Source organism: Thamnophis sirtalis, unplaced genomic scaffold (assembly GCF_051295495.1).
Source record: "Thamnophis sirtalis isolate CommonGarterSnake01/CBP01778 unplaced genomic scaffold, rThaSir2_p1.2 scaffold_1, whole genome shotgun sequence".
NCBI lineage: Eukaryota > Metazoa > Chordata > Lepidosauria > Squamata > Natricidae > Thamnophis > Thamnophis sirtalis.
In genome coordinates, this window is record NW_028261381.1 from 151,831,544 (window position 1) to 151,854,790 (window position 23,247).

Here is a 23,247-nt window from a genome sequence, read left to right on the forward strand (position 1 = left end):
GTTGATTTGGAGATATATTTAGATTGTTGTCTTGCTGAAATACATAACCTAAGAATGTGGTGGGCTATCTATAGTGTGAAAGAATAGTGTATTGGGTAATATAATAAGAAATACATGTTTGGTCTGCTCTGTGCCTCCAGGAAAAAACCTAAGAGTTTTGAGACAGATAATCCCTATAAAGAGAATAAAATGCAGGTGTATGATACATCTCATTGCAGTTATGATTTCAGAATATCATCCATTTTGCTTATATCTAAATTTTTAATTGCAGCAATGAGTTATAAACATTATGGCTCATTACTTTTTAACTCTTACAGTACTACAATTGTAAATATCCACTTGACATCTTTGATTGGCCTTTATGAGGCAATTAGATTTGAAAGTGTTTTTAATAATGAGCACTTCTCCCCTTATTTTTGCCATTTTGAAAAAGAAGTTGCCTCTCTTCTCTCCATGGTGCAGTTCTTGTCTGGGATGGAGTGGTGGGAGGCAGTCTTGGTAGCTTTCTCTTTCTGTAGTTGGGTAACTCAAAGTCATAAAATGATTGTTGTTTTCCTAATAGATGGGTATCAGAGGAAAAACATTTTATATTGCCGTAAAGATTTGGTACATAATGTTCATGGATGAAATTGTTGTTGGTTGTAAAATTGTATCTCTAATTGTCTATAAAAGGTTTGACAGACCACAGTCATTCTGCACAGATATAATGCATATTTCAGAAAATAAATAATTATTTTTTTCTTATTGCCATCTGTTCTACTCCGTTCAAAGGAAGTTCAATTCAAATCTGTTTTGAAAAAGTAACCCTGAATTCATTGGGACTTATTCCTAGGTAGGGTTTTTTTTTTTTTTTTTTGCATTATATGTTGTTTGGAAGTGTGGACAGTCCCTAACTTGCTTTTATTCATTCTGCTTTACTTTCTTTGAACAGTATTCTACCTTGATGTACTTTTACCAGGACATGAATGTGAAATGAGAATGTTTGATATTATTTTAGTAGTTTAATGCTTTTGAACTGTGACTTAAATTTTTGGAAGAGATCTAAGAATGAACAAGCATATTTTTGCCTCTAAGAAGAATGTGACAGTGTTGTTCTTGCACACTTTTCGCTTGAGGAATCTTAAAGATGTTTTGTAGCCCTGAGGCAGAAAGGAAATGTCTAGAGAGAGATTTGGTTTTGCTGAAATTTGCAGTTGGTCCTGCCCCTCCCAAAAACATAAATGAAGGGCAAGCACAATTAAATAACATGATGGGTAGGGTAATATTGTTAATATGTTTAACTTCTTGTTTCTCCTAGGCGCTGCTTGGAGTGTCCAAGCACGGAGTTAACTTCAGCTTGCTGCCCAAGGAACTGAGTTTTAAAATTATTGTAGCTCCGCCTCTTGGTTGCCTCAGAGGCTCAGTTTTAAAAAACTCAGTTGCCCTACAGGACATGTTTTCTGGGGCTCCAGTACTTGGGAAATAAGCTGGACCCAGACCCTTTAGTGTAGTTTTTATTGTAGCTTCCTTTTTAATTTCCTTCAGTTTTTTAATCCTTTAGATAGTGCAGGTAGCTTTTAAATCCCTGGCTATTGCCTCCGTTCGTTTCTGTTTGCCTCCAAATTGTGCGGACAGGCTGCCTGGAGCGCTCCTAGCCAAACGCTAGTTTGAGCTGCTCTTCGAGTCGGGGCTCGCGTTGGCGACCGCCTGCAAGTGCGAGAGGTGAGTTAAACAGTTCGCCAATTGTCACTTCCAGTACAGAGCCCTCCCCTTCGGCCTCTGGTTGGCCCTGCGGAGATTCACCAAGCTGCTGGCCGCCGTCGCTGCGCATCTCTGGTCCCTTCCCATGAGACTAGAATGCTACCTGGATGACATCCTCATCCACTCGTCGTCCAGGGGGCAGGCCCAGAACGACTTGGACACCACCATCAGAGTCCTGCGGCTCCACGGGTTCTCGGTTAACCTCGCCAAAAGTCACCTGACCCCGACCTGCAGAATCCAGCATCTTGGCATGGTCAGCGACTCCGGGGACTGCAAAGTCTTCCTCATGCAGGAGAGAGTGGACAGCATCAGGACCCTGGTGAGGGGCATTCGCTTGGCCGGGTCAGCGTCGATCATCTCCCTCTCCCAGCTGAGGAAGCTGGTGTCGTGCATTTCGGTGGTCCCGTGGGGATGGTTGCATACGTGAGAGCTCCAGTGGTTCCTGCTTCCTCTACAGAGACACAAGGCCAGCAACTCCAGACGGGTGATTCGGGTCCCTCCGAAGGTCCTCCGTTCTCTCAGATGGTGGCAGTCAGAGGCCATTCTGAAGGGCAGTTGCTTCAGGGAACCGGAGCGCCTGATCATAACTACAGACACCAGCCTCTTCAGCTGGGGTGCTCACCTACAGACTCTGATGGTCCAGGGCAGATGGTTGCAGGCGGAGCTCGGCCACAACATCAATTGGCTAGAGCTTCGGGCAGCCAGGCTAGCCTTGCGCCATTTCCACAATCAGGTCAGGGGCCGCGATGTACTGATTTTGACAGACAACATCGTCGCCAAAGCCTACATCAATCATCAGGGCGGCACGCGGTCCTTGGCTCTAATGTCGGAAGCAGAGGCTCTGGGTTGCTGGGCGGAGAGACATCTGGCCTCAATACGGGCGGATCACATTTCCGGCGTGAACAACGTAACAGCGGACTGGTTAAACAGAACCACCATCCAAAACTCGGAGTGGCGTCTCCACCCGAGGCTATTCTGCCAGCTGTCCCGGAGGTTCGGCCCACCAGTGATCGACCTGTTCACCTCACCGACCAACACACACCTTCCCCGGTATTTCACCAGGTTCCATTGCCTCGGGGCAGAAGGCATGGGCGATCTTCGGTCCTGCTGGCCTCCAGATCGACTGTATGCCTTCCCTCCTCTTCCACTAATTCCTCTGGTCATGCGAAAAATCCTGGAGGAGGGAGCGGAGGTGTTGCTTTTGGCTCCTCACTGGCCGAGGAGGACTTGGTTCGCCGACCTGGTCAGCTTGTCGGTGTCCCGACCATGGCACATACCTCAGGAGCAAATTTCCCTTAGCCAGGGGACCGTTCAACATCCGGAGCCCCAGTGGCTGCAGTTGGCCATCTGGCACTTGAGGGGGACCCCCTAAGGCTTCAGTTTCTCTGATAGGGTCATCCGGACTATTCAGACATCTAGGCGGCCTTCCACAGTCAGAATTTACGAAGCAACTTGGTCGTCCTTTTCGCAATGGTGCCTGAGCCACCAGATCACTGCTTCCTCTGCAACCATACCACAAGTTCTGGACTTTTTGCAGGACGGCTTGGACAAGGGTCTTGCGCCCAACACTCTCAGACGACAGGTGGCTGCCTTGGGCACCATTCTGTCCACAGACTCTCAGCTACCACTTTCTAGACACCCCCAGGTTCGGGGCTTCCTAAAAGGGGCTTCCAACATCTGTGTTTATTGAACAAATCCAGCTTCCCTTATTGGCTTTGCTTGTCAGAGGGCCCATTGGAACGAAAATAGAAATCACCTATCTCCAGGATGCTGCAACTCTTGTAAATCTTTGAGGGAGATGGGAAGTTTAAAAATATGAATGAATGAAATACATGCCAGTTGCCAAGCGTCTGAATATTAATTCCATGACTGCAGGAATGCTGCAGTAATTATAAATGCAAGGACTGGTTATAATCACTTTTTTAGTTTTGTTGTAACTTTGAATGGTTGTTAAATTAATGGTCATAAGTTGATGACTACCTGTATTGAGAATGAATTCTAAGCCCACCTTAGCCTTGAAAGCCCGCTGGGTTACTTTGGGCCAGCCACACACTCCCAACCCAACCCACCTTACACGGTTGTTGCTGAGAAAATAGGAGGAGGAAGGAATATTATATAAGTTTGCCACTGTCAGTTATTTATAAAAATCATACAGGTGGGATAAAAAGTCTTTATATAAATCTAATAAACCTAAACCTAAACCTAAATCTTTATCTTATAGATCTCAAGACCAAGGACAGAATGTATGCAGAAATGAGCTCTTTTTCTTCCAAGCGGTATATATTCCTTCCTTCTATCTTGACTGGGAGATCTATACAATTATGACTAGTCTCAGATATTCAGTTTCTGGGAATGTTGTGGCCATATAGCAATAGCATTTAGACTTATATACCGCTTCATAGTGCTTTTACAGCCCTCTCTAAGCTGTTTACAGAGTCAGCATATTGCCCCCAACAATCTGGATCCTCTTTTACCCACCTCGGAAGTATGAAGGCTGAGTCAACCTTGAGCCGGTGAAGTTTGAACTGACGAACTGCAGTTGGCAGTCAGCTGAAGTAGCCTGCAGTACTACACTCTAACCACTGCGCCACCTCGGCTCATATAGTTTCAGATGTATCCGTTTGATCCAGATTTTCTGAAGCCATATCTATCAGCTTTTAACCAAGATTTGGTATTGAAATAGCTTTGGTTGTCATAATGGATAATTTGTGCCAGCATTAGTAATATTATTAGATGTTATGTAATCTTCTCTAAACAGATATTATAAGATGAATAATTAAAGGTAATGTCATTTATCATCTGATCACTAGTCACTGTCAATATTTTTTATATGAGGAAGTCAGACAAGATCATGCATAGTTAGCAAAATCTTTACCAACCTTCAAACTCATAGTTACATAAACCTCATTGAAGGAGGTTGGAAAAAACCTTATGACAGGCCTAATTGAAATAAATCTTATTTCAATGTTACTAGATCCCTAACAGCATTGGCCTAAATAACTCAATTTATGTCTTATAACTTCAAAGGGATAACTATCTTGAATGAGAGTTCTTTCTGTTTTACACAAGAGGCGTAATAAAAGTAATCAAACGAGACAGATGCACAAATCCTCATAACTGAGTGCCTGGGAGAACAAACAGGTTTTCAAAGCCTTATGAGAGGCAGGCAGGATCAGGGCCATCTGAATCTCAGGGGTAATACTATTCCATAGGAAGGTGCATCAATAGAGAAAACTCATCTCCTGGCTTTCATAAGATTTCTTTTTAAGAGACAGGACCTGGGGCATGCTGGCATTGTCTGATCTTATTGAACAGACAGAGATAATTACATAGGACATGATCTGATATAGCTAGAGTTCCTACTTGCTACGGTAACCTGTTCAACTAAGATACCAGGAAATGTGGAACTGAACATAAAAGTACATTTTTATCCTAAAAAAAATTATTAGTTACTATACAACTACTTAACTTCTGATGTTCAAGCTTGCAATATTTTCCATTCTGTACTAGAATTGGATTTAGAAGGAGCAATTTTGTGATTTAATAAAGGATTGACAATTTGATTAAATCTCCAGCCATAATTTTACAATATATAGCCAAACTAAAACTATGACTGCTACGTGAGTGATGCCATGGATGCCTGGATGTTTCAGTGCCTGGAGGCTGTAATCTGGATGAAGTGCAGGGGACGTTGACTCAACCTAAGGAAAACAGGATAGCTTTAGGTATTTGAGTCTTCTGGTGATAAGTTCTTTTCACCACTAGTCCCTGATAAGGTGACACTGCCCAGATAGGCCCCATGTGTAATCTGGAGAACTCACAGCTCCTGCTAGAAAGAGCAGGTACCAGTAATGGCCAGGAGGGTCTTTGAATATCTTAGAGCCGGGATGGCGAACCTATGGCACACGTGCCACAGGTGGCATGCTGAGCCATTTGTTGGCATGCAAGGCGTTGCCCTGTCAGCTGGCCAGTGTGCATGCACGCACTGGCCAACAGAATTCAGTATTTTTAAAAGCCATTTTTCACCCTCCCAGACTTCCGGCTTGCTCGTAGGGTCGGTTTATGCCCTCCGGAGATTTCAGGGACCTTTTTAGTCCTCCGGAGGCTTCAGGGAAGCCTCCTGAAGGTTCCTGAAGCCTCCGGAGGGCCTCCGGGTGGGGGAAGGCTGTTTTCGGTGGGCAAAAAAAGCATGCAAAAATGGGGGGAGCGCCTCTCATGCGCACATGCGCACTGGGTGGGGTCACACATTGCATTATGGGTGTGGCATGCCCACGCACGACCCCCCTGCGTTCCCCCCCTAATGGCACGCAAGCCAAAAAAGGTTCGCCATCGCTGTCTTAGAATGTTCCTGGATGGGGAGGCCTTGCTCATAGACACTCTCTTTTGGATTACTGCAGTGCGGTCTACATGGGGCTGCCCTTGAAAGAGCATTCAGAAGCTTCAACTGGTGCAGAATGTGACTGTGTAGTAAAGCGTGTCAGATATTTGGCACATGTAACACCATTGCTTTGTGAACTGAATTGGTTATCAATGTGTTTCTGAGTGCAATTCAAGGTGCTAGTTTCTTTAAAGCCCTTCATGGTTTGTGAATGGGTTACCTTCGGAACCATCTTCTCCCAACCATTTCTACCCATCCAATTTGGTCAGGCGGGTTGGGTATGTCATCCTGTTAGATGAGGAATGTCGGCTGGTGGGAGTCAGGAGAAGTGCTCTCTGTCCTGTAGCTCTTGGCCTCTGATATATTCTCCCTTCAGGTATCAGGATGATCCTGACCCTGTCGCCTTTTGCTAGACTGCTTTAATTATTTAATGTTTTATGACGTACACTGTCCAGAGTCACTTGTTGAGATAGGTGGTGATATGAATCAAATTTTTAAAAAATCCTTCTGAATCACTTGCTTTTTTTCTATCAAAAATGTGGGGCACTTTTTAATGAGTTATTATCCCTGTGTCTATTAGAATTTTCATTTGTGTATATTTGATCAACCTATCTCCTAGATGAGATGCTTTTGTGGAAAAATACGATTTTCCTATCCTTCACCTTTTGGTTGCCTTCACCTTCTGCTTCCCTTATCTTTGCCACAGATAATAGTTTTTTTTTTCCTTAGTGTATCATCTCTTCATTTCTCAAGCCCCAAATAATGTTTGGATTATTTGAGTTTAGTTCTGTGGATTATCAGTTTCAGGAATAGCCAAACTAATTTATTGTCCATAATACTCTACTCATACATATTAACTTTAAGACATTTGTATTCTTTCTCTATACTTGAGAGAACCTTCTTTTCATTTCTCTGTACTTTAATCTGATATCAAATATTCTTACACTATTTTTCATGATCTTGCCTTACTTTGATATCACCCTCCCTTCTTCAGCACACTGAACTCCTTTGTCTAATCTTAAATCTAAGAACATTGAATTAACAATTGTTTTGCCTAAAAAGTCAATTACTATTGCCTTTGTAATATTCAACACTAAACTTGATTTTTTGCTTTCCATTTTACTTTCAGAATGTGTCTTCTTCACTTTCAGATAATGCAATAGTGTTGTCTGGTTATCTCAAGTTGTTACTATTTTTTATTCATTGTAGTGGTTCCTCAGGAGAAGAATATGATATTGTGGCATGTGCATTAGTGTCTTTCATATTCTAGCACGAACTTTACAATCAAAAGTCTTGCTATTGTCAATAAATCAATACATCACTTTCTTATGTCCTATTGCTCTTCCCATTAGCCAGTAATCCTGTTTCTTCCTTTGTGAATAACTGTTTCTTTGTATGGGTGGGGCATGATATGTGTTTAAGTGTGCATACAAAATTTCTTTCAAGACTGAATATGGAATTTTATTCTGCAGCTAGGTTAACATTTAGTTATTATAGTAGGATTTTAAGTGTAACTATTAACCTTGGAATAAATTGTTATAATCTGTTAGGACAAACTGTTCTTTGAATAGTGAAACCATTATTGTTTGAAAAGGTCCAGTGCTATAAAAAAGATCAAAGCTGTTCTTTGTTAAGAAGTAATTAAGCTCTCTCTCTCTCTCTAAATATGGAGAATGGCAAATGTCCAATGTTATTATCAGAGGTTCTCCATCAAACTCACCAGTCAGAGCAGGGTTGTCAAACTCATGGCCCGATACGTCACGCACTGGGCCACACCCACGCCCAGTTTAGTGATGGGGAAAAAAGTTGCGATACATCACTTGCCCTGACTATGCAAGTTTTACACCCCTGAGTCAGAGGATGACCTGAACTTTAGCATGCACATAGAAAATTATTCACTACATCTTATTCTATTAAGAGATAAGCACTGATACTTCACCACCGTGTCTTGTTGTATTGTAGGTTAGATTAGATGCAACTCAGCATTAAACTATTGAGTCCTTGGGAAGAAACAATACCTTAAATAAGGAATCAAGAAGAAGGAAGCCACACCTCCACCAAAACAGGATAAGCAATCCTTACTTTCACTCATACTGAAGTAATCTGCAAGGAAACAACCAAGCTCAAAGAGCAAGAAGAACCCAACAAAAAATTATTCAGCAGCAAGTTTAATCACCTCCTCTGAAGAATCCCAGCAATGGAAATGGTTGGCTATTGTCTTCTTTCAGGATGGGGTCTGTAGCCTTGAGATTTTCTGCTAAGGATTAACAGTCTGATCCAGCTTTGATTGTCTGATTCCTACAAGCAAAGTCGGATGAGGAAGCCAGCGTGAGATCACAGTGGGTGACTACATGATGTCCTTGCTTATTGGCTGCAATGATTCACACAATGACAGCAACTGGAAGTGCTGGAGTTATTGTGCTTTACATCTCTTAGCAATGGAAAATCCAATCCCAATTACTGCCACTAAGTGAGGACTACCTGTAACAGATTTGAAAATCCAATTCAATTAGAAAATACAATTTAAATACAAATATTTCTTAATTCATTCTGCTTTGACCACTTAATAACTCTGGGCTATGCCTTCTAAGAATCAGGATAAATGTCCTGACTTGAGACTTGTTTAGATTTCTATCAAAGGATTTGATGCTAGAAGCAAAGGAGAGATACTGTTTTGTACTTTTGAGACTGTAATGCTGCATATGCTTTGTTACCAACAACAGAGATGATACATAGATGATAGAATTTCATCATGGATTATTTTCTTGGTAGAGCTTTATGTTGGCTTTTTCAAAGAATCACATGTACTGGCAAGGATATGCCGTATACAGTTCAATTATTTCTCAGAGGATTTCCCTAAAATCCAATCAGTTGAAGAATATAATCTACTCTCCTAATTTTAATTATTTATGAAGGCACAAGTATATCTAAACCATTCAAATCTCTTCTGTTCCTAGTAGACCTTTAAGTCTATGCCAGCCAGACTGACTTTCAGTACACAGAATGCAAATTAAATAGAAGTTCTGAGCCAGGATCTCTAAAAATATCAATCAAAACACCAGGCACCAAAACATAGTGTCTAGACACCCATATCTGAAATCCTTCAATAATAATTAATAAACGCTCATTGATCATCACCAAGAAGGAAGCATTTTGTAGTGCTGAGTTCAGAATATCTGTAGGCCACAGGCATTGCATATCTGTCACAAATGATTGAAACATGCACATACAATTGTGGTAGATAATTTTACTTTTTTGTTCTTATGCAACTCTTTAACTGAAGTTTACAGTATGTGAACTCACAGTTCTCACAAAATTTACAGCTTATGTTTACTCATGCCTTGGTTATTTCCTCATTGGATTATTATAATATATCCATATGAGGCAGTCCTTAAAGACTATCTGGAAATTGCATCTGGTTCTAAATATTGCAGTGCCTACACCTCTGGGCAGTACACAGTTTACTTATATTACATTGCTGCTGCAAGAATGGTCAATCAATCAGAATAGAGTTGGAAGGAATCTTGGAAGTCTTCTAGTCCAACCCTCTGCTCAAGCAGGAGACCCTATACCCATGATGGCGAACATATGGCATGTGTGCCACAGGTGGCACACAGCGCCCTCTCTCTGGGAAAGCGAACCATCCCCTAGTTCAGCTTCACTGCTCATGCGCGTGTGCCTCCTGCCATCCAACTGGTCATCAGGTCTCTGCTGCGCATGCACAGGAAGCATGTGTGGGGCCATGTACGCATTGCATTTTGGGGGTTTGGGTGCAGGTACTCGCGCATTGAGCTCTCACTCTGGAAAAGGTTAGCCATCACTGCCCTATACAATGTGAGAGAAATGGCTATCTAGTCTTCATAAAAACCTCTAGTTATGAAGCATCCACAACCTCTGAAGGTAAGCTGTTCCACTGGTTAATTGTCCTTGCTGTTAGGAAGTTTTTCCTTAATTCCAGGTTGCGTCTCTCTTTGGTTTGTTTCCATACATTGTTTCTTGTCTTGCCTTCTGGTGCTTTGGAAAATAAGTTGATCCCCTCTTCTTTCTGACAGCTGCTGAAATACTGGAATATTGCTATCGTGTCACCCTTAGCCTTCTTTTCTCTAAACTAGCCATTCTCTGTTTCTGCAATGGTTCTTCATATGTTTTAGTCTCCAGTTCTTTAATCATCTATTGGTCAGGCACCCATTGTTCAAATGGAAGCAATGTGACTTCTATCCCCCCCCCAGTGCAATTCAAGGAGAACTATTAACTTTAAAGCCCTAAATGATTATAACTTTTAAAGCCCTCAATGACTTGCAGGACCATGTCTCCCTGAGGGTATCCCATTCCAGGTTAGATATGATAGGCATACTCCAAGTCCCTTCCAAATGTTGCCATTTGGCAATGTGCCTTCTCCATATCTCTCACTGCCCACTAGAGTATCCTTCCTCCTGGAAATCCCGCAGAGCTCTATTCCCCTGGTCTTCTGGAAGGCATTCAATAGCTGGCTTTATCTACAAGTGTTCAAAAGGAGTGAGATTGGTGCGCAGAAGGTAGAATGCTGATGTTTGAGAAAGTATTGTCTTAGGGTGCCAGGAATTGTTACTGTAATTGTTGGGAGTTGATATTTTTTATTGTTTTGTCAAGTGTTCAGGGTTATGGTTCACAATATAAGCAGCTATATAAACATTTTAAAATAAAGTTGAATGCTTACAGGGAGTTTGGGAGACATTAGAAACTGAAGAATGCAACTTATGGTCAGATACTTTATCTGAAATTGTTTCATTTGTTAACTTTTAGGTAATGGTGTTGTAGATTTGGCTGGTTGAACAATCTGGTGGTCTTTTATTATCAGAGATAGCTGAAAGTTGCTGCCCCTGTATATATGTCTACAAAGACTTTAAGTTTTTATTTCACTAAAATGCTCAGCAAATGGAAATAACAAACACATATCTTTTTCATAGGTACAATGGCTGCCTCCCTAATGGTGACCGGGGTCGTAGGAAAAGCAGATTTGCCCTTTATAAAAGACCTAAAGCAAATGGCGTCAAACCTAGCACTGTTCATGTGATTTCAACACCTCAAGCATCTAAGGTATTGTCACTAATTCTCAGAGCTTGGGCCTCATGCTAAGTTTTGCCGAGCAGCAATGATTGAATGTGTGTTATCCCTTTCTGGTGCTAGAAGGTATTTTTTGCATTGAGCATACTTTATTGGGTCTTTGAGTACAATGATGTTTGCGTTAAGAATTCCTTCATCTGGGCTAATAAATAGATGTTGACAAAAAGTTTCAAATCTACAATTTCTGAGCTTGAATGTTCTTTAAGCTCTGATATTCTATTTCTAATTCACGTTAGCTATTTGATATTATTGGAAATATACAGTCCTATTCCAATTTTCCAGATGTTGTCCATACTGAAAGAAGTAGTATTTCCAAACACTCCCCCCCCCCCAATAACCATTTAGAGTGGGTTTAGGGCATCTTGAGTCTTAGAACAACTCTGGAATATATTTTACAAAATGACAAAAAAAACCCCACCATGTTGAAACTTTAAAACCTCAGACTGAAATGCATTTCAAAATTTAATCCATGGATTCATAGATGCATGGACAATTATGAATCCTGCAATAAAAGCAAATACATTTTATTCAGGTAGACATGAATCCCACTCTAGGATAAACTATATAAATATTTAGATCTTTCCAATTTTTTTGCAATATGTTGAACTGCTTCAGATCACGCTCCAATGATTACTGTATATACTCAAGTATAAGCCTAGTTTTTCAGCCCACTTTTTGGGCTGAAAAAAGCCGCCTCGGCTTATACTCGAGTCAGTGAAAAATTTGCCCGAAATGGAGGAGAGAAAGGGGCGGGGCCATGCCGCTGGGTGACACTCGTGAATGGCCCAGTGCCCCTGTGAGTTTCCCCTCCCTCTGTGTCAGTTTGCCGCGCAGCGCGCACCGCACCATCCCCCCTCCTCACATTCTAATGTAATGCAGGGCTGTCTTACGATTCCCCTTCCTCCCCCTCCTGCCGCTCTGCAACGATGTCCCACCTCCTCCTTGTTATGGCAAGCAGCCACATAGCGATGTCCCACCTCCTCTGGTACAGTGATCCAATGATAGGAATCACTGTGCCGTGTGTCATAGGAGGCGGGACATCACTCCCGCGGCTGCACGGGACATCATCATCACAGTGGGACATCAGCATCATGAGGTGAGTGAAGTATTTCATTGAATACACCGCTAGTTTACTGTTTTTCTTTGAGATAAATATTCAAAAACATTATTTTTATTTTTGAAATTTACCGGTAGCTGCTGCATTTCCCACCCTAGGCTTATACTCGAGTCAATAACTTTTCCAGTTTTTTGTGGTAAAATTAGGTGCCTCGGCTTATATTCGGGTCGGCCTATACTCGAGTATATACGGTATTATGCACAAATTAGAAAAGATTATTCATTTACTTAGAAATCATGTTTTAATCTTATAATGGCATGCAATGCATTAGCAAAGCAACAACTAACTCAAATTTTGAGAAACTTTTTTCAAGAAAATAATATAAATGGAACATTAGTAAGGGTGAGACGGGATGTTGTCAAGGCAATAGTAAGGGAACATGAGATAAGCATAATTTAAAAAACATGACTGCAAAAAACACTTTATTCAGAAGTTAACAATATAGCAAAACATATAATAGAACCGTATCAGTGAGTATAATATACAAACAGATGGAAAATAAAAGGAGAGAGATTATTTGCAGACAGATGAAATCTCCTGCAAATTATTTTCTGTCAAGTAAATACAACATTCCCAGAATTAATTCCAGAAGATGTACAATTTTTGGAATCTCCTTTCTCTGTTTCAGAAATCTCTGAAGTCTTTAGTTCTATTCAAAATGTAAAACCTCCTGGCCGTGATTGACGGTCAGGGGAATTTTATAAAGAATTTAAAGATATGTTAATATTTTTATTTTTATATAATAGTTTGCACCAAGAGGACTCTTTTCCAGAGTCTTGAAAATAATCTAAGATTATTTTGATCATTAAAATGACTACAAATTTACAGAAATTGTCATTTTATAGGCCCAATTCACAACTCAATGTGGATTATAAACCATACACAAAATTGTTAGCTAACCACTAATTATAAGTGACATCATTCATATATTTAACATATGAATGTAAATTTATATTTAATTAATATTTTATTCCAATTTAAAATACAACTATCCAATCAGAAAACTATTGACTACTATAGAAATTAGTAAAACTAATTAAGCTTCATTAGTAATGTATCTTTTTGATATATTTAAAGTTTAAAGTCTTTGATTCTCTGGAAATAGCATTTTTAAAACCAAATATTAAATAAATCTAGATTTGGGGCTGGTTGTCGTAAGATGATTGAACATATATATATATATATATATATATATATATATATATATATATATATATATATATATATATATATATATATATATATATATATATATATATATATATATATATATATATATATATATATATATATATATATATAAATAAAATATTATATATATATATATATATATATATATATATATATATATATATATATATATAATATTATATATTAGTTGTTCTATATATATATATATATATATATATATAGAACAACTAAAGTGCAGATAAGACTTAACAGCTTTGATTCAGATTATATTGTGATTTTAAAAAGTACCAAGCAGGGTTGTCTCTTATCACAGGGGTCTCAAACTCGATTTCATTGAGGGCCACATCAGGGTTCTGTTTGACCTCGGTGGGCTGGAGATAGGTGTGGCTGGAGAGGGCGTGACCATGGTGGGCGTATGACACAGGCTCAAGATGCATTTTCCCCCTTTGCATTCAAAAAAGCTATTCCAGACAATGGAAGATTTACTTTCTGGCACAAATAGTCTCAAATGCATAATGTAGAGATTAAAGACATGTAGAGTCCCCAGCTGCTATGGGGCTTGACTCTTTTGTATAGGAGCAGAGCATAAATGAACTGACAATTTCTCCAGATGTCCCTGAAACCTGTCTGTCCAACAGTCTATCAATCTTTGTTACTACCTGTGACATAGTCCTCGAGGAGGACTTAATATTAGTAATAATTTACAAAATTTATATACCACCCAATTCTTAATCACCCTGGGTGTCTCACAACAACAACAAAATTACAATTAAATCAATCACAGGTAAAAGATTAAGATAAAAGATGACAAACAGTGATACAAGGGGGCTCTCTCTCATCAAAGACCTGGGTGAAAAGCCAGATATTTTTGGGTCCAACAGCCATCCAGATCTTGGAGGGTACCTAGTTCTAGTTGGCAGATGCTGCTAAAGAGAAGGTGATAAAGGTACTGCTACCTGTAGCACTATGCCAGTCAAAATGGGCCACGGATATTGATGTATCTTCTAATGAACTTCTATTTAGAAAATGATTTGAAAGATGATATAGACACCTTGATGTATTGGGCCCTAGTCAGTTTTGACACAACTGTATGCTGCTGCCAAATGATTTAGACACTGTCTTGGAGGAGGAAAAAGAACAAATGTTAAATGAATCAAATGTGAAAAAATACATCAGCTTCAGGAGGCAGAGTCTCAAGGTTTAGATATAATACTTAACTCAGTAGTTCAAAGCTTAGCATCTGGTTCTCCTTATCTGGATTTAGAAGCTGTGCAGAGTTAAGCCTGGTTAATATTTGGGTGGAACTATGGGGTGTGGGGGAATAACCCAATCATGGAGGTTATCTAGTTCTGATTGGCAGATGCTGCTAAAGAGAATGTGAAGAAGGTGCTGCCTCCTGCAGCACTCTACCAGCCAAAACAGGCCGCAGGCCCCCTCCCCCCGAGCAACCCATTTTTGGCCTCCATGGCCTCCTGTAGCACTCAGCTGGCTGAAAATGAGCTCACGAAGCCCTATATGTGGCCATTTTGGCCTCCACGGCATCCTGCTGCTAACCCTGAAGCTGACCTGGCCGAAGCCATATCCCTTGCTCTAAAGTGGCAACACTGAAACTCCAAGATGGTTTTGGCCAAGTCAGCAGATCAACCTTGTCACCCGCAGCAGGTTTTGGCCAGCAGAGGCACCACGGGCCGGTCCTTTGATATTTCTAGGCCAACAGTGGGCCAGATCTAAGCAGCCTGTGGGCTGGATTCGGTGGCAGGCCTTGAGTTTGAACCCCTGTCTTATCACCTCTATTATTCAATCTAGTTATAGAAGTGCTAGTAACAGCACTATATCCAACAATCAGATTTACTGATAAAATTGGGAGACATATATCTTTTCTCTCTCTCATACACACATACACACCCCTTCCCAATGTAGGAGAGATTCTAAAAAAAAAATCCCTTTTTTCACTTGTAGTGGTCATGTGATAAAGATACACCCTTTTGGTGTAAAATTTTTTGAGAATTAGTAACATTACTAAACCAAAAATTGATGTCCCCAAGTTGGCTTATTGCATTTATTTTAAGCCTAAGATTTCATCTTGTAAATAAAGAACTTATCTGTGTAATTTTAGCAGTCAAAACAATAGTTGCACAACATTAGAAAACTTGATAACATTTAAGATTTGAAATAACAAGGTCTCTTCAATTACCACATTAGGAAAAAAAAATCACAGATAAAGTTAAAATACGTAGTGAGACATCAGAAGCAGTACAATAGTTTTGTCAAATTTGGATGGATTTTATGGTTTATCTCAATAACAACAGACCAGCATATAGTATATTTTACATATATGATACTGTATATTTGTATATGCAGTATCTGTCTCTTTATTTACATTGTAGTAATACTGTTTTGTATGTTCTGTATCTTTTTTTCTTTAAATGTAACTTGGATTTATAATGTAGTTACCTGGTACAGTTTCTAATCATAGTTTAATAAATATAATGGGAAAATCTGAAGGAGTTTTTATGCTTTTAAAATTACTGTGTAAGATATGTCTTCTGGGTGTCTGCCCAGAAAACAGTGATAAAATGAGTTACAACTAGTGCTCTTTCTGAAATGCATAAATACTTCTGAAATCTTTAGCAAAGCCTTTACTTTATATTATTTTTCTGGTGGCTTAAGGAGCTGTGACCTAAACCAAAAGAACTAAATGTACTTTTGCATGTTCTATAGTAGCATGGTTTCCAAACACAGAACAATACTGTTCCCTTCCTTGAATAAAATCCATGTTAGAATAAAAGCTTGCATATTTTAGAGACAGTTTCTTAGTACTGAATTCTTCTTCTTCTGTAAACTAAATGTAAATCCCTATTGATCTGTTTTATTGAATAAGATCTGTTTGGGGTATGTTTAGTATACCATGGAAGTTATGTGATATAATCAAGTGCACTGTACAGGTACGTCCTCGATTTACAACAGTTCATTTAGTGATCGTTCAAAGTTACAATGACACTGAAAAAAGTGACATGACCATTTTTTACACTTATGACTGTTGCTGCATCCCCATGGTCACGTAATCAAAATTCAGATGCTTGGCAACTGGTTCATATTTATGATGCTTGTGGTGTTCCAGGATCATGGGATCACCTTGGTAACCTTTTGACAAGTAAAGTCAATGGGCAAGCCAGATTCACTTTAACAACCGTGCTACTAACTTAACAACTGCTGAGATTCACGTAACAATTATGGCAAGGAAGGTCATAAAATGGAACAAAATTCACTTAATTGTGTCACCCAAAAATAGAAATTTTGGGCTCAATTGTAGTCAAAAGTTGAGGACCACCTGTAGTTGGTTGTCTCACTTTCCAGGCACATCTTTTCTCCTGACACTTAAGCAAGGATCTCTAATAGCATGATTCCTTTGTGTTTCGTGACAATATATTTGAAAAAGTGCCTGGAGAAGTAGATAATTAACTATTTCTAATTAGTTTCATGTATGTCCCCTTCTTACACTTCTTGATTTTTGTGATTATTTTCAAGTCTAGATCTGGAAACTCTTTTGTTTGGTTTATTTCCCCCCCCCCAATTTCAATTTCTTCAGGGTTTTTGAGGGGAGGGGGTCATGCTTTTGTAACCCAATTCCAAAACTATAATTTCTTTATGTCAAGGTATTTAAAATTTAACAGGCCTCATAGATTCATTGCTTTAGTGTTTACAAAATGGTAAACTATAATGTGACATCTGTTTTTGACTGAATGTGATGTGTGACAAAATAGCAGTAAACCATAGCTAGTAAACTATTGACTTATAAATCTTGATTTATTTTAGAATGTATGAATCCACTATCATAGTTCATTTTTATGTGTTTCTCTTCCTAACTTCTAGGTATTCAGAAAAAAAGAGATAAGAATATGGAATAGGCTAAGGAAGCTATAACTGCTTTATCTGCAACTTTGGTTTGTTCAACAAACTATGCTTAAAATGAAATCTGATTAATATTATATATTATCACAACAATTTCTTTCCAAATGTGTACTTTCAAAGGCAGCCTTCCTCAATCAGGGCATTCTCTAATTAGTTGGACTTGCACAGGCAAAATACCCAGTGAACTCATTAAACCTTACAGACTAGATCAGACTAGGATACGAACATCATGAAGATCAGTACTACTTTTATTGTAAAGTTTCAATAACAGAATATTTCACTTTACCTTCCCTCCCTTTATCTTTGGGCGTATGAGGGTGGAACCTCGTAGAGTTTTACTCACATCACATCACAGTTTTACTCACATCACATTGTTATCCCAAGCACAGGCTTAACTAATCATTGCTTTGGCAGTGGCTTTTTCTTGTGCCTCTGCCCTCTACACAGCCTGCCCATTGCATTCTAAAAGTTGGACGTGCACATACAATATGTGGATATTGTCCACATTGGCTAAAACTGCTTTCATGGAAGAAAGGGAGGTAGGAATTGAAATTGACAAAATGCCTATCAGTTCTGAGTTTCTGGCTCTTCTTTATTTTGAATATTAAAAGGCAGCTTCTTCTACCATGAGTACCACTATTCCTTTATAGAGATACTTTACTTAAAATAAGTATTTAAATTGATTGCCACTAAGAGACTGTAAACTGACAGCCAAATCCTGCAAAATGTTAGTGAGATATAAATAGACATCACTCCCTGCTTTATAAGTTGGAAGACAGACAAGAGCATAATGCTGCTTTTCCGAATATATAATTATTCTGGAACCAGAAATGCATATTTATGGCAAGTGACTAAAAAGCACTCCCAACACGTCATCTGCTTTTCCCAAGTCCTCCTTTTCATTGTATCTTTTTATTTATGTATTCATTAAGCTTGTATGCCACCCAGTTCGCCTTGAGGTGACTAGGCAGTTTACATTCAATTAAAAACAACAAGATAAAACATTGAAAACATTGAAAACAATAAATAGTAACACTAGAAATGAGTTAAAATTGACAAAGATGGGAGGGAAGGGAGAAAGTTACACACAGGGGTGGGTTGGGATTTATCTTACTCCATTAACCCCCTCCAGAATGACATGCCCCAATTGGGGCCCCAGACCAGTTTGCAAAACCAGCTCTTCAGGCCCTTTCAGAAGGGCAAAAGCCTTTTTCTGACTGACTATATTTGTACTCTTACAAGTTAAACACTAATTAAAACATTCTAATCATTTTAGGATTTGTCTCTTTCTCTGACTCAAATAGACACACGATTTTCAGTAGAGATTGCAAAAATGCAGCATAATACAGCTGGGTAGGTATTTATATTCAAGGGAAAAAAGGTGATTCGGAGTCCGTAGGGGTGCCCATGTTGTATTTGCTGATAGGGCTCAAGGTTGACTCAGCCTTCCATCCTTCCTAGGTGGGTAAAATGAGGACCCAGATTGTTGGGGGCAATAGGCTGACTCTGTAAATCGCTCAAGAGAGGGCTGGAAAGCACTTGGAAGCGGTATATAAGTCTAAGTGCTATTGCTATTGCTAACTCCACAAAGAAGTTAAATCTTTGCTCAGTCCCAGAAAAAGACAGATATTAATAGACTGAGAAATCAGAGGGATAATAATGCAGATTTATTAGACCAGCAGGAAACCTCTCATATCAGGATGGAAAAATAATCTCTAACCATTAGGAATAAATCACAGCTTGTGTTTTATTCAAACATAAGAAACAGATTGCGAACAATGGAAGAGGTTGAGGCAATGAACAGAAATTTAGACAATGAAATGCAAAATAGATTTCATTAATCACTGGCCATAATGTTGGGGATTGAAAGAGAAAATTGTTACTGGTTTCTTCTTTTTATGTGGTGGTAAATTGAGGGCATTGTGCATTTCTGTTTTTAAAATAAAAAAATAGCTGTGCCCAACAGCCAATTGTGCTTTAGTCTGGGAAATAAATTGAAGAAACAATCAAGTTTACGTGGAAAAGAGAATGCCTGTCTTTGAATGACATTGGCAGTTGGAGTACAGGTAGTCCTTGAGTTACGACTGTAACAGAGCCTCCTTATGATCAGAAGTTAGGAAGGCTGTTATACTGTGACTCCCTGCCCTGTATATACATTTCTCAAGAGATCAATGAGGTATTCTGGAATTCCCACTTCTTTCTGAGCTTTCTCAAATCCAGCGTTCATCACCATTAATGTCTCTGATTCCTCAACCTTTTCTAAAGTCAGCTTGAACATCTCTTTTCCCATGCAAGACTCTAATCTCTGTTGAATTGTCTTAAGTATTATTTTGCTAGCTTGTGAAATTAAGGATATAGTACGATAGTTTACACATTGTTAGTCTCCTTTTTTTGGTATTGTAGATTGATTTCTTCTGATTTGTTGGTCACTGTGTCATTCTCCAGATTTGCTGGCATAGCTTAATTAGAACCTTTACTGATTATTCTTCTGCTGCTTCAATGGGCATTCCATCAGTTGCTATAGCTGAGTTGGTAATGAATGGAGTGCTGATCTAACTTCATCTTCTAGTAATAGGGATTCTTGTAAGTAGGGAATTTCTTCTAAAATATCTTGAATGTTAACATCACAACTGTATAGTGTTTCAATATGTTCCCTCCATCTTCCTTTGATCTTCTTTGAATAGTTATTATCTGCCTATTGGCATGCTTTATACCAATTCAAGGTTAGAATTTCCTTCTGAATTCAGAAATCTTTTGAAAGAGTCCTTGTTTTCCCATGTCTGTTTCTATCTTCAGTTTTTTGCCAATGTAATACTGTTTTGTGTCTTTTTTTTCCTTTCTTATTCTGGCTTCTTTTCTCATTTTAGCAATTTCCAACAAATCCTGGATTTGTTCTGAAATCCAGTTTTCTTTTTTTCTGTCTTCATATTTGGTATCTTTATAGGTAATCCTCATTTAATATCCAGTCATTTAGCAGCCGTTTGAACAAACCCTCCCAAAAGTTATTTGACCTCATTTTGGAATTGCTGTGCCCCCATGGTCATTGGCTCTTACAACTGATCACAGGAAGGCTGCAGCACTCCCTGCCTCTCTTCCCCCTTGATTTTGCACCACTGGTACCTGAAAGCTATGTGCCTGTGTCCCACCTCTCCATCATCCATCACTCTTACCTTCTGAAGATTTCTGGACCTCATATTGGGAAAGGAGGGCAGTCCATACATGTTTGGACCATGTGGCTGCTTCCTGGAAACAGTCACCATTTTCAGAATGGCCACAATTCCTTGCAATTGCACCAAAATTTCTTAACTTCTTTGGGGAGCAAAACCCAAGGGCCTTGGGGACCCCAAGGGCAACAAGCGGAGCACAGGATGTCTCCGGTTGGGAAGGCCTTGGGAGGCCTGCATCAAGCAGTAGGGATTGGTGGCGTTGCAGGTATTTTGGGTTGCACCCATGGTGCTTATCACTATCTTTGTTTTCTATTGCCACAGGTCTTTCTACTTCTACATTCTATTTCTATTTGCAGATCTTAGTATTTTGTGACCCCCCCCCCAGTGCTTTCCCTTCTATACTGCTGTCTCCAGGGACTGTCATATTATTATCATAGGGATATTCTAGGATTTAGTTGTTTTACCCTACTTTGATTTAGCTGACAATTCCATGTTAGAACCTGCTTTAAATAAATCTAGATGTATGCATACTCTGTCTTACTCCAGGCCATTGCCTAAAATGTATTGTTTGTTTTAATGTCCAGTACACATATTTGTTTACTGGGCTCTAAGCTAGTTTTATTGAATCAATATATAATTATTGTATTGTGGGATTTTTTTGGTGGTGTGCCATGGAAATAGTGTGTAATTTATTATTGGTGCTGTTGTTGTTTATTAGTAGAAGTTTCTAGAAGTTTCCTTTAAAGGCAATCCTAAGTAGAGTGCTTTGCTGTTTTCTAGAGGTGGTAAAGACATTATTTTTTAAAAGATTCCAATACCAATCTGTAATCTACTTCTTAACAGATAACAGCAGTGCTTCTGAAACTTCCCCCACCCCAAACAATATGTTACTGTTGATGTTAAATCTATATGTAATAAATCTATATGCAAGTACTTTTTACATTTTGTTAATCCTGGAATGTACTCTTGCTTGACTTTCCTAAAAATGTTGCCCTCTCCAATTGCAACTTCCTCGTTGATTTATTTGAAGAAAGATGGGGTTGTAGAATTGTTTGTTTGCAGTATTTGTTCATTTTGTAATGTCTGATCTTTATGAATTTTGACCACGTGTATTTTTATAAAAAAAAAGAAAAAAGTAACAAGAAGCCCATAAAGTGTTCTTTATACTGCCGTAATAGGAAATTGGTATGTGGTTGATTTGCACTGACAATGTTTCATTCCCACCCACCCCCGCCTCCAGTAATTGATTTCTATCAACTTCTGTCAGTGATAAAATCAGTTTCAATAATATTTTAGTCTAGCTGTCATCCTTTCATGTCCTGCAATATAATATGTCTTATAAATTCTGATCCTGTAATTGTAAGACCATAGTTCCATAATTGCAAGAACATATCTTGAGTTTGTCTGGAACAGATGAGAACAGAATAACCATTTTATATTGTTCAGGGGGAAAAAGTCAGTGCAGTGTATCCAAGAACGACAGATTTTTCTGTATTCTGATAATTTGGCTACTAATGTACCTTTGTAAGACTAACTGCTTTTCACTGTCTACAGTACACTGATTCTTAATTCATTTCTTAGCTCTGGATCTCAAAATGTCTCATTTGTTTTTAATGTAAACTATTTTGTGTATATTGGACTCCCTGAAAAATCATTTTTTCTTCTATTGGAAAGTCTATATCAGTCACTTCACTTTTATGACTATTCACTGATTTGTTTCTCTGCATTAATAATCTGCAGCGGCATTTGGGATTTATGGTGTAACTTGGATTAATATGAGAATATAGTCAACTTCACATAAGATTCCTTCAGTTTTTGTTTATAAATTACTTCCGTTCCTAACAGAATAGTTTTATGAGGTATCAAGAAATTCTGCTTGCCTTATTTACCAGTATAAATTGGTTTTTTCTGATTTAATGGATAGATCCTTTGTGTGTTTAGCTACTTTTGAAATGTGCCATATTCCACTAGGGAGGTCTGTTTTCTCTTGGCAATATCTTGGTGCTCCAGGCAAGTTAGGGAACATTCTAATTAGATATGCTGTATGATATTTTGCACAAACATAATGTTATATACTATATGTTGTTTCGCACAAATATGATGTTAATATATTTGCCTTCCTAGGATTTTCAGTTTTGTTCATTTGAATCAATATTTTATTTTATACATCTTTTTACCTGCTCCAATAATACCTTTAGAATTATCCATGCACTTCCTGGACATTCACTATGTAGCTTAGAAGCATTCCATTAAGGCAAAGTGTTTATTTATTTGTCATATATTGCCTAAGGAAGGCTTTCTGGCTTCACATCAGCCACAGGAACAATTAGAAAGCTCCCTATTCTGGATGCTGCAGAAGTCCATTCCACTATAGCACCTGCAATGTTGACAGCAGACCTGCAAAGTATTTATTATGTTGCAACTTGGTCTGAAAAATCTATTATCTAGACAGATCAAAACAGGTGCTGGGTTGTTGTTTTTGGATGACATATACTCTTGTTTTTGTTTCATTGTCCTCTGCATTGCTTGTAATTACATCTAGCTGTTTTCCTCCATTCACATGTTACAGGGAAACCATAGTGAAGGAGAGAACAAGTTGCCTAACTGTACTTGTGGCTTTTCTTTTTGAATAGTCATTT

General features: G+C 38.8%; 1 protein-coding gene across 1 annotated transcript in view; it reads left to right on the top strand.

Moving 5' to 3' along the window:
- The window catches only part of PELI2 (pellino E3 ubiquitin protein ligase family member 2), a 54,957-nt gene that overhangs the window by 11,250 nt on the left and 20,460 nt on the right, over positions 1-23,247 (top strand). Inside the window, exon 2 of the mRNA XM_014072956.2 lies at positions 11,065-11,194. Coding sequence (XP_013928431.1) covers positions 11,065-11,194 — 130 coding nt within the window. The remainder of the gene's footprint in view (positions 1-11,064; positions 11,195-23,247) is intronic.